Consider the following 12,059-nt stretch of genomic DNA (forward strand, 5'->3'; position numbering starts at 1 on the left):
ACCAGTCTTTTTAGGAAGTTTTAAATTTACCTCGCACACACAAACACCCTAACTCTCACAGACACAAATGCGCATAGTGCGCAACCCTCTACCGCAAAATCTTCGTGTAACGTAAGGGATCCCTACCTTAGACTACGCTAACTTCACACTACAAGAACACGGAAATAAAGTCAACCCCGGCAACGTTTAAAAATGGCCACCCGAATGACTATTCCCTCCAAAACTAAACAAGATCCCGCCTAAATTTGAAAAGTGGCACGTGATCAAACATCTAAGGCAGGGCCCCCTTATGTTAGTTGTAAACAACGCTATGACCTGAAGCACAGTAGGGAAGGAACGTAAAATAAAACACTGAAATTGTGAAAAGTTTGTTTAATAATTATATTGGTTACTATGATTGTAAAAGCTCGGAAATTTAAGTCGAAATAAATTACATTGCAAAAATAAACTTTGAAAATGGTAGTTCACCGAATAAAAAATAGAAATAGGCGGGGAAAAAAAGAACTTACCAATTAAAAAACCAGCCGTCAAATTAATATTAAATTGTGGTAAACTTCAAGAGGTAACATATAGGTTAAAACAAGTTTTGGGAATTATGGGTCAAGTAAGCAGGTACCAAGATTCTAAGAAAGAGTGAAATACACAGGATGTGACTCGTCCTTTTGTTAAAAGCAAGATGGCAAATTTAACTATCGGTAAAAACATGTGGAAATTATTGAATCATCACACATAGATTCTAAACCGAAGAGTATTGATTAGCATAATCTCGCCCCCCAAGATAGGTAGCGTTGTCCCTCGTTCGGTGTTTCGAGACTACAGTTGAATGTCGAAGACAATCACGGAATTAAGTGTCGTAGCTCAATTTTGACTACAGTTTTTACCAGCCCCGTGACTGCTTCATTCACGGAGAAAATTGTTAGTTGCAAACAACAAGTCAGTACATACATCAAATGAATCGGTAATTTCCACATATTAAAATGATCAAAATTTATATGACTATTACTTCTCGGACAAGACCAAGTAATCAACACATAAACATAAATTAAGCAAACATTACACCAAAAACGTAAACGATTACAAACAAAAGGATACCGGTATTAAACATGTCATTCTGCATTGCGGTTAAACCAAGTAAATTTCAAAAACAAAGATTGAAACAAAAAATATAAAATGCGGCATACAAAACACAATTAATTACGATATAAAGAAATGCAAAAATTACTACCTGCAAATAACAAAATAACAACAAACATTTCTTGACCGACGCGTTCACGACCGTCCTAGAGACCGTCATTCAAGACAAACGTAACCCACGTTCGTGCTCTCCAGATGGCGCAAATCGCTTTTTCCTCCTAAAAATTGCGTGGTTGCCAACTTTTAAAAATGTGTGCATCGTTGTAAGTTGTAGATACGGGGGGGGGGGGGGGGGGGGCGGCCGTTAGAATAGAACGAGGAATAGAACAATAGATTGTGATGATAGGAGTCCTCGATCCGGCACTGTAATTTTGACTTACCCTATACCTGCATTTAGCAACGCTGTGGAAACATTACAAGCACAGCCATCTAACTTTGATATGATTCTTACTTTCGTTTCAAGCCACTGTCAAATCTTGCTAACAGTCGGCTCGCAGTGAGTGGTACGATCACTGACCTGAATAAAAAAAGGTCAGTGGGTACGATTAGGATTCCTAACTTAGACTATGGAAGAGATTCATTAACTAATGAGACACCTACGTTGTGTTATACTAGGTGCTTTTCATTCGAAGTTGATTTACTCCCTAAGTGCTTCGCACCTGCTCTACTCTGTGACTACACCGTTTTTAGCAAATGGAATAATGTCAGTTTGTATTGATCCTAGGGGTCTCTCAAGCCGACACTGAAAACGTTGACTTACCCTATACTTACCGTTGGCAACTCTGAGAAAAAACTCTAACCACCTTTCAAGTCGAAACGATGGACGTTTCGCGACACTTTTGAATTTGGAGGGCAGTCGGCTCGATATGCGTGGCAGGAATGAACTCCTACGTTGTGTAATCGGTTCTTGTACGTGTTGGGAGGTGAGACATAATCGGGAAGGAAATTAAATAAAAGACAGAACTTATGTGCGTAAGAAATGACAAGAACAAATAAATATATTACGCACACAACAAGACCATACCACTACCAGGGAAACCTTCTACGGGACAAAAACCCTGGCATAGGCCACACAAATACATGAAATAAATCACCTACAGTAACGAAATGCAAGAGAAAGTACACAAATAAAACATCTCAAACTGTATGATAAATCTCAGGTAATCGAATTAAATGCAATTAAACAAATTCATAAAAACAAAGCACACGAGACGTCATAAATACAGTGGAAAACATGATAAATCAATGTAGTACAAAAACACATCAAAATACATAGGAAATATCAAAATGGCGTGACTCTACTCCAGCCTTCAATCACATGATTTTCGTTAACACGAAACGTACATGTGAGAACGCCAATAGCAAGTATTCATGTGGAAGATGATCATCGCTCACGCAAAACATATTTTAAATAGAAGAAATGTTTATGAGAGGCCCCCCCTAAATATCTCGCATTGCTAAGGTGCCAAGAACTGCGATCCGCACGAGGGTGAGGAATAATATGTGAGGAAAGTTGAAACTACCGCTGAAGTAAGGGAACCGTAGAAAAACCTATGCAGTTGCGAGAGATGCAAGCTAAAAAGATGTTTCAATTCAACCAAAAAAATATGTTGATGCCATAAAGCACTTTAATTTTGTGTTTTATATTTCCTATACTGCATTTTGTATTTATTTATGTTGAAACCCTAAACCGGAACCGAAAATAAATCACTGAAGCTACAGAACAAAATAAGTCTATGCAGTGCGGAACCGGAACCTAAGTGTCTTTGTAGACAGAAGACCGGTCTATGCTCTAAAAATATGTCAAGGTTGGCAGAGATGTGTTTTTCACGAGTATGATACAATCATTATCAGTTCACTATCAAAAATCATTAGGAAATGGCCAATCGAAATCAAATTTTATTGCGTAATGCTAACCATTCTAAGCTAATGGTAATGCTTGTATAAACCAGATATCTCTGGTATAAACCCACCATAAACAGGATACGGTAAATTGTGACGTCAACAAGGATAGCAATTTATTATTATTATTATTATTATTATCTTTATTAAAACTATATGGATTTATATACAATATGTTAACAAATGTGTAACATTATATTTACATAATAACAATTTGTTATGCTGATAAAATCATGTCATTAGTCCATACAATGGTTTCGAATTCATTGACTGTACATATTACGTTGTTCACGCACCACCGTATTTAAAACTTTCGATTGTCCCTTTTCCTATATGCCAAAAGTAATCCTGTATGATTCTGTTTCTGAGTCTGTTGATGAAAGAGGTCCTGAAGTTTGCGGGGGGGGTGTTCATTTTTCATGGCATCAATGGTCAGGTGGTATATAGTAAACTTCGACAAATTTATTATGTAATTTGCTACCGTATGAGCGCTCGTGCGACCTTTTATTCCGCATAAAAAAAAAGTGTCCTCAACGGTATTAATCTTTAGCAACCTTTTCACCATTTTTGATACTAGGTCCCAAACACGTAATGTATTTGGACATCCAAATATCATGTGGAAAGCGTCACACTTTATTGATGGGCAGTTGACGCATGTATCAACACTCCTCAAATTTGCATGTTTTAAAAAAATTGGATCAGCTAACCGATTTTTTGAGAATCTCCATGCAATTTCAGACACGTGCCCGGTTGTTAAACTATTAAACATCGTCTGCCAATGGGTGGGATTTTGCGACCAGTAATTGGTTAATATCTGCTGCTCTTGAAATTGGAAAAAAATCGCTGTTAATTTTTCTTGCAGCTTTTTCCGTGAACTAGAGCTTAATTCGTAATCTCGATTCTGGTACTTGAAAACTCAAACGTTGTTATAGCTAGAGAGAGTTGGGTCCTGTTCCAGAAACCAGTCGTTGAAGATAGATTTAATCCTCTTGTAATGGTTTACCAATTCCTTTTCCAAAATTTCGCACGGTGTTTCAAGGCGTTCAATTAAAGAGCACTCTTGTAGCCATGTTCCTCCAGATCGAAAATCGCTTATCGTAATGAATCCTGCTTGTTCCCAAATTGCAGTGAAAATTGGTGGAACCGTTCGAGGGGATAATGTAGACAGTAGTGTTGGAATTTTTGACTGGTCAAAATTTTTTACACTAAGGTCGGACTGCTGCGTAGTTTTAATTACCTCCATGATTAAGTCAGATATGATGTGCATCTGTGGTATTCTTTTTTCCAAAAACAACCACTGCCATGTTAAACCGAGAGAATCTGCTTTCCTTAAAGTGTAATTAACGATAATCTGCCATTTCTTGTCCACGTTAGAACTTATTAACTTTTTTGCCAACCATATCCTTAAAGTTTTTACTTTGGATGGAATGTGAACAACTCCTAGTCCACCTTGTCGGATGGGAAAACATAAATGATTGTGAGAAACCCAATGTTTTCCTTTCCAAATGAAGTTAGTCATTTTCCTTTGTAGACAGATTTGTTGTTGATGCGTTATAGGTAGACAGTGAAGGGTGTGCCATAATTTTGGTGCAATGAACTGATTCACATTGCAACCGAAAGTATTTCTAGTGTTGGTCTGTTACTTATTGGTTACCGTGGTTTGTGTACTATCCTTGCCAGGGATCTGTGCCCCTGCGTCATCAACGTACGAATCAAGCAACATCTAACTTGTTGATAATGCCATTTCATTACCGCGCAATTCAAACAAGGATAGATCATAAATAAAGTGCATTTCACGCGTTCGACGTACGCTATTAATGGATTCAATGCGGTGAAAAGAGAACACCGATGAAAATAAGGTGGCTCCTGTTTCTCATGTTTATAAAATTGGATACTCATTTGACATGACACTGTTTTGATTATTAGTTTAATTAGAGTAAGGCAATTTCTTGGATATTTACAAATTAGGCGCAGATTAAGATATTTTGCCGACCATTAATTATTGCGCTTTACAAATTCGTCAGATAATTCACAGCATAACAAAACTTCGTAATGTCAATAAGATTTTTAGCGCCGCTGCCGCCATCTCTGAGCATACATTATCATTCAAGGATATTATACACATATACAGGGTGATTCCTATAGTACCTGCCACCGTTTGGGAGCGTATAGGGGGTGCCTAGGGGAGTATTTTGATATAGGACACTTGGGGTCGGAAATCTAAAATAAGGCCGCCAGAACCAAATTTATCTTCTGGAATTTCACGCCTGTATGTAGGCAACCCAACCGACCGACGTTTCGCGCGGAGCGATGCAGAGCGAGTTAGCGCGAGGAAGCGACATGGGAGGGAAGGAGGGAAAACGACAGTCAAAAGCAATAACGTTTACAAGTGTTCAACGTGGCCACCGTTGTTCTCAATGCACTTCCTACATCTAGCCAACTATTATTATACTATTGCCATAGTGTTTATTCACTTGATACGCGTCGTTGCAGACGGGATTTCGTGGGTTTAAACAAAATTCTGATCAAGTGTCAGCCACACATCGCCGCCTGAGATCGCTCCGTGTGCACCGCCGGCCGGTTGGGTTGCCTACCTACAGGCGCGAAATTCCAGAAGGTAAATTTGGCTCTGGCACCCTTATTTTAGATTTCCGACCCCAAATGTCCTATATCAAAATACTCCCCTACGCACCACCTACACGCTCCCAAACGGTGGCAGGTACTATAGGAATCACCCTGTATATAAGAGAAGTATATGGATAACCGCCTATGATTGCAATGTGCAAATTGTTCGCCATAAAAGAGAGCTGCCCTATTCCTTAGTCCTCAACTCTGGATGTATGCGCAAACTCCCCAAGTAAATATTTACTTCTCTCCGCCTACTTTTAAGTAGCGCCAATTTCAAATTTCATAACCTATAACTCGAAAATAGGGTTAAAATTTTATTAAACCATTATTGTGTGCAATTACCATATGTAAACACAACCACGCACCATTTGGAAACTTCACCCAGACTTCTATTCGTTTCATGCAGGTTCATATTCACCACATTGGCCCCATTTCACCTGCCGACTCCTATCACTATTGTCTGAGGCCCACCCTCCCAAGACCAATCGTCGCCGAAGCGTTTCTTACCTGTTGACTATATCGCTTCGATTCCCCTACTAGCATCTTCACCGATCAGAGACGAAAATTTGAATCTTCCCTTTTTGTGCCCTCGACATTGTTTTCGGCACACAAGGATTCGGGACCTGCAGTCAATGGCCTACTTGAATGATTTCACTGCCAACTCAAATCAGCGCTCACGTGCCACCCAGTGCGTTCTGGTTCAAGGTACTCCGTATCGTTCTGCTTGGAAACTGTAGCATTTTCACGGAGAACTTTCGAGCTTCCTCAGCGGAGTTTGTTTACGGTTACACCCTTCAACTTCGAAGGCAAACTTTGTAACGATTTAGAAACTTAAATTGCAATTGAAATAATATACCTATAGGGATTATATCTTGAAAATAACATGAAATTGGATAAGTTCGCATCAGCTATAATATAAAGTGATACATTACCAATGTTCAAAGAAACACAATTAAATTAGACATTTACTGATTTTAAAATAAAATTAACATTGTCGAGTTGGAAATCTTTTAGGTGTTAAGTGACCCCCATATAACTTCGTACCCCCATCATGCTTGTGTGCATCCAAATCAATGCAGTCATAGCGGTTAAAATGACGAGAACACAACCTTGTTTTTACATCATCGAATTCCGATAGTTCACATGCTTGCAGTCACCGATTCTTGTTGCTTTTTTCACTTGGGAATCTAATAACAAGTATGGCATAAATGAATTGATTGCAGATAATTGCATTGTAACTTACTTGTGCCATGAAACCGAAGAATCCACTTTCCCACAAGTACCTGCATTTCTTTATTTCTAAGTAATGAACAGATGAACACACTAAAATTGCCAAACATTAGGTATATTCCTTTACAATTATTGTGTATCACTTACGTATACTGATTTATATAACTACGAAAGGCTTCTTTACTATTAAAATTAAACAAAAGTTCAATAACTCATAAACAAAACAAACAATTTAACCTCAATCCGTTATGTCAAACTGTAGTAAATGCTTGGTAAATAACACTACATAATAACAGGCAAGCGCATTAGCGCCTAGTTCCCAACTAATGACAGAAGTATATTTCCATCCACTAACGTTGGCGATAGGCGTGTCCACTCGTTTATCCATATACTTCTCTTATATATATGATTATACATATAATTATTACGGACATAATTTGACTAGCTTTTTTCATATTACACCATAAAATATAAATGATGACGCAGGAGCACAGATCCCTGGCAAGGATAGTATGTGTGCGTGCCTTAATAAGATTGAGTGACAATTTCCGTAAGAATTAGGTAAGTAGGATGGGCCTACTAAACTCAGTGATGTTCCCATCAATTTCTTTGGGAGTGTACTCAGTTATGAGCGGGTGGTGTGATGTTCCCTTTAACACGTTAGGGGAAGGGGGCGATCATCCTCTGATAAATTTATAAAAATTTGATACTCAAAAATGCAGTTTCAGTGCTTTAAATTGATAAAAAAGCGACCTTCAAATCGCTTGATGTATAATTATCATGTCCAGTGGCACCTTGATTGGGAGTATACGCTATATGTCTGGCGTATGCCGTATGGAGTATCCCTAATGGGAACACCACTGACTTAAACTATTCAAAACTGATCCTCAATTTAAGAAGCAGGTACAGGGTACTAAAGTAACGGTCTCTGTCTTTGTAAATAAAAAAATCCTCAACATCGTTTTTGTTAATGTGGGACGGAAATAGATTTCAAGGTCGTTATCTCCCTTGTGTATAATTTTCTACTTAAATTCTAGTCGTCACATCCGCCAGTTCAATTTTAAGAATTATCAGTAGTACAGATATATAATCTACGAAAAGCGAGACGAAAAGTGTGCTAATAGTTATTTATTATACAATACGATAAGTGAAAGACGATAATTTAAAATTAACTTTCACGAGATGTTTAGTTTTTCTTTATCGTCATAATACAAACCTTTATTTTACAGCAGAAGCCATATAATTCAGTTTTCAATTCTGAATTTAATTTAGGGACGTCAAAAATAGTAAGCTTAGGTTCTTCCGGCGCGATCGTTTCTATAGAAACAGAATTATCACGTCTTTTATTTTATAGCATTATGCTAAAATGACATTCTAATAGGTTTGAGAGTAGGGTAAGCCGTTTCTTAACCGTAAGGATAGCGATAAAGTGATCACTTAAAAATACTGTACTAAAGTCTAGAGTCTAGAGTCATCTGTCATTCTTATTTCAAATGCAGTTATAAGAGAAATCGCGCTTTAAAGATTCAAAGTTTAAAAACTAACAATATTGCCCCCCCCCCCCCCCGCCACTATTTTCATTATTATATATCTCTAATAAGAGAAGTCCAATGTTCTCAAATTATTTTACCGGATTTATGGGTCAGTGGTAGAGCGTTGGGCTATAAATCCGGAGGTCGGGTGTTCGAACCTGGGTTGAGGTAAGAATTTTTCATCTGTCGCAGAGATGGGAATTACCTTAGACCACTTTCGAACATTCTGCCGACTACTCCGAATTAGGTTTTCCTGGAATTTTCCTAATTCGTAAGGTAAATACCGGAGCAGTATAGTACAGACCAACTTAAGGCCTTCTGTAGAGGCACCTCTAAATAGCATTATGCGGGTCACTTTGTAATTGGGCGCACGCCTGTTGAGGGCCCAGAACAAGAGAGGAATAATAAATAAATAAATAAAAGATAAGTTTTGAGAGCCTTGAAGTGTCCTGAAGAGTCTTTATTGGTATTAAATATTTTTGACAAGTTCAACAGTTTGTAAGAGCCAAGAGCATGACTTAAGAGTCTGAAGAATTTAGAACATCCTTGAAAAGAATTTTTCAAGGCCTTGTAAGGCCGTAAAATAGTTATTTACATTATTAGTGCGGGAACAGTTATTTTGCAGATCAGCGCGAAGTTTGGCGGCACGAGTGCGCAACGCGCACGAGCGACGCATCTCGCGCGAATCAAGCAAATACTGTTCACGCACGTAACATGTATTCTATTTTTTGCACGGATTAGGTTAAATCGAATTTATGTAAATTCAAATCCTTTCCGCGAGATTTTTGCGACATTATAATTCTTTTGAAAATCAAGTCCTCTATGCCGATAAAGTAGAAATTTAGAAATTTAAAATGTCAATTTATTGTTCAAAACTTCTGGTTTACGCTTATTTTTGCCCGTGGACTACAGGGAATGATGTAAAGTGTATTTATTTTTTCTTTTTTACTCTTCCATCATACGCACTAAATAGATAATTTCGTTAAATTTTTAGGCACTAGTGCGCGAAAGTAGTTGTAAAATTGACGTTCCCGACGTTCGTGTTTTATTGGGAAAATGCGATTTAGAACGAAGGAGTGCAAAATAGTACATTGAAATACAAGTGCAGAAACGGAATTATTGAAAAACGAGTATAAATGTAGGAACACGAGCGCCAGCGAGTGTTCCTATTATACGAGTTTTTCAATGACCGTTTCGGCATGCGTGTTTCATACTATTTTTTCTACGAAAGTGAAAAATTCTTCTCTAGAAATTAGAAATTTCAACTAGCCAAATAACGACAAAAAATCGTATAGTCTGATCGTAGTTGGATGTTTCAATTGTAAATGATCCAGTAAGCGGGTTGCCATGACAAAACATAATTGTTTGAAAAATCGTAAGTTTAAGTCAAACAATTTGTGGCGTAGTGAAGAAGTGTTAAGATAGATTTTGACGAAACTGAAGATGAAGAAGGTATGTGCACCCCGCCGGACGTTGCGGAAATGGCTAATGCGGTTTCGCATGAATTGCTACCCCAAAAGTCTAAGCAGCGTTTCGGAAAGGAGCGTTTTCATAAGAGAACAAATCGCTAAGTTTTTGAGAGAAGCGCCTGATGAAACATTTGTAATGATGAAGGTTTGTGAATTTCTTATTGTATTTTTAAATCATAAATAAGCATAATTTAATTACAGGTTGCTCTCGTCCTTGGAGTGGCTGGAGCTTGCCGTCGGAGCGAACGTTGTAAAATGACTGTAACGGATTTCACAGAACAAGATGCAATTTTAATGATACCTAACGATTCCCGACTCCAAGAATCATGCCCCAAGAACGTTTTCTGTAGCAGAAGGCAAAGAAAATTCTACCATTGTCTGTCTTATATAACGAAACTGTGAATAAAGCAATACAATTACAAAGAGTTACTTCGCATATGTTTATTAGCGTGTAGAAAATGCGTGCAGAAAATATTTTTGCCGCACTAGTGTTTCAAAGACCTGTTTTCACAATCAATTTACCTACAAAAACAATCGTGTTTCTACACTTTCGTAGAAAAAGTTCTTTAGAGTTTTCAGAAGGGTTCAGGAGTGTCGTGAAAGAGTTATTGAGAACCTTATGACTACACCGATATTTAAATATTGGTCTCATTATAATATAGGGTTAGGGGTTTGAGATACATTCTATATCATTTTTCATATAACACAAAAATTCAAGTATTCAAGAGTCATGAAAAATATTCTCGTTTGATATTTATGCAAAATAAGACAGTGGAAAAATACCACTGCAAGAAAGTCATCAAATATATTACGTCCCCACACAAAACAAACAAAACCCTCTGACTCATCACCCAAGCCGACAACAAACATCGTGATTGATTTCTAAACCCACCTTCCTGCGAGTGAAAATAAAAATACACGTGAAAACTTACACAGAACTCTAACTACGTACACAAAATCTGGTAATAGTAATAAATATTAATGTTCGGCAGGTGACACAAGATGGCACCAGCATACAAGTTAACATACTTCCCAGTAAAAGGTTTAGGTGAAGCCATTCGTTTCCTGCTGAGCTATGGCAACATCGAGTTTGAAGATTTCCGTCTCGAAAGCGCCAATTGGGCAAAGATAAAGCCGACCATGCCCTTCGGTCAAGTGCCGGTGCTGGAATTTAGCGGCATAACGGCATATCAAAGTATCGCCATCTGCCGCTACGTGGCAAAGCAAGTCAAACTAACCGGGGCGAATGATCTTGAGGACCTGGAGATCGACGCGATCGTCGACACGATCAACGATATGAGAACAAGTGATTCAGCCGCATGGTTCAGTTACAATTATTCTAATCCAAAATTTTAGAGATATCCGCGTACTATCACGAAACCGATGAGATAATCAAGGAAATCCTTAGAAAGGTACTCTTCGACGAAACCATCCCTTATTATATGGAACGCATTGAGGCCATCACCAAGAAGAACAAGGGGCATCTGGCAGCAGGCAAGGTAAGCACCTAATGTGCTAGCGATAATTCTTTTATCGCATTGTTTTTAGCTTACCTGGGCCGATTTTTATTTCGTTGGTGTCCTGGATACGTTAAATGTCATTTGTGGAAAAAACTTAATAGCCGATTGCCCGTCTCTGCAGGTCATGCAGCAGAATGTCTTAAGCCTACCTGGGGTCAAGGAATGGGTTGCTAAACGTCCAGTTACAGACTTATAATATTAAATGTAGCGTCATAAACAAACTTGCATTTTCCCTGTCACAAGAACTACAAAACGTCTCCTTCTATTTCGAGAAAAATTCGAAAGTAGCACTTGGTGAGTGCTGACAGAAGTGACTACTACTTTCTCTCTCACTCTCGTTTGCTGCGATGCAGTACAGAAAAATAAAGCTTCCACAAAATTCCTCCGTCTTTCCTTAGTACTTTATCGTCTTTTTAGGTTCCTCTCCAATTAAACTCTTTAATTTTTTTCTTAAATATCACATTTTCAATTAATATTGATCTCAAATTGCCATTGCTCTTTAAAAAATTGGCATCTCTACCATGCTCTGCGTATATTGTTTTTTAAAATAACTTTAGTAGCATAGATTTACTTTTTGGTCTTGCCCTGTATATTTTCTGTTTATTAGGATATGAAACTGAACATTTTCATTTTTGTGGAAGAGA

At 38.0% G+C, this 12,059-nt stretch overlaps 1 protein-coding gene across 1 annotated transcript; it reads left to right on the forward strand.

The window, feature by feature from the left end:
- The first annotated feature begins 4,651 nt into the window (after positions 1–4,651).
- LOC116174942 (glutathione S-transferase-like) lies at positions 4,652–11,797 on the forward strand. Its single transcript, XM_031492983.1, has 5 exons — positions 4,652–4,702; positions 7,408–7,455; positions 10,888–11,201; positions 11,252–11,394; positions 11,444–11,797. Exons 3-5 carry the CDS (start codon positions 10,898–10,900, stop codon positions 11,609–11,611), a joined length of 615 nt encoding a protein of 204 aa, XP_031348843.1. The 5' UTR covers positions 4,652–4,702; positions 7,408–7,455; positions 10,888–10,897; the 3' UTR covers positions 11,612–11,797.
- The last annotated feature ends 262 nt before the right edge of the window (positions 11,798–12,059 follow it).

The sequence above is a fragment of the Photinus pyralis genome, unplaced genomic scaffold (assembly GCF_008802855.1).
Source record: "Photinus pyralis isolate 1611_PpyrPB1 unplaced genomic scaffold, Ppyr1.3 Ppyr1.4_LG6, whole genome shotgun sequence".
NCBI lineage: Eukaryota > Metazoa > Arthropoda > Insecta > Coleoptera > Lampyridae > Photinus > Photinus pyralis.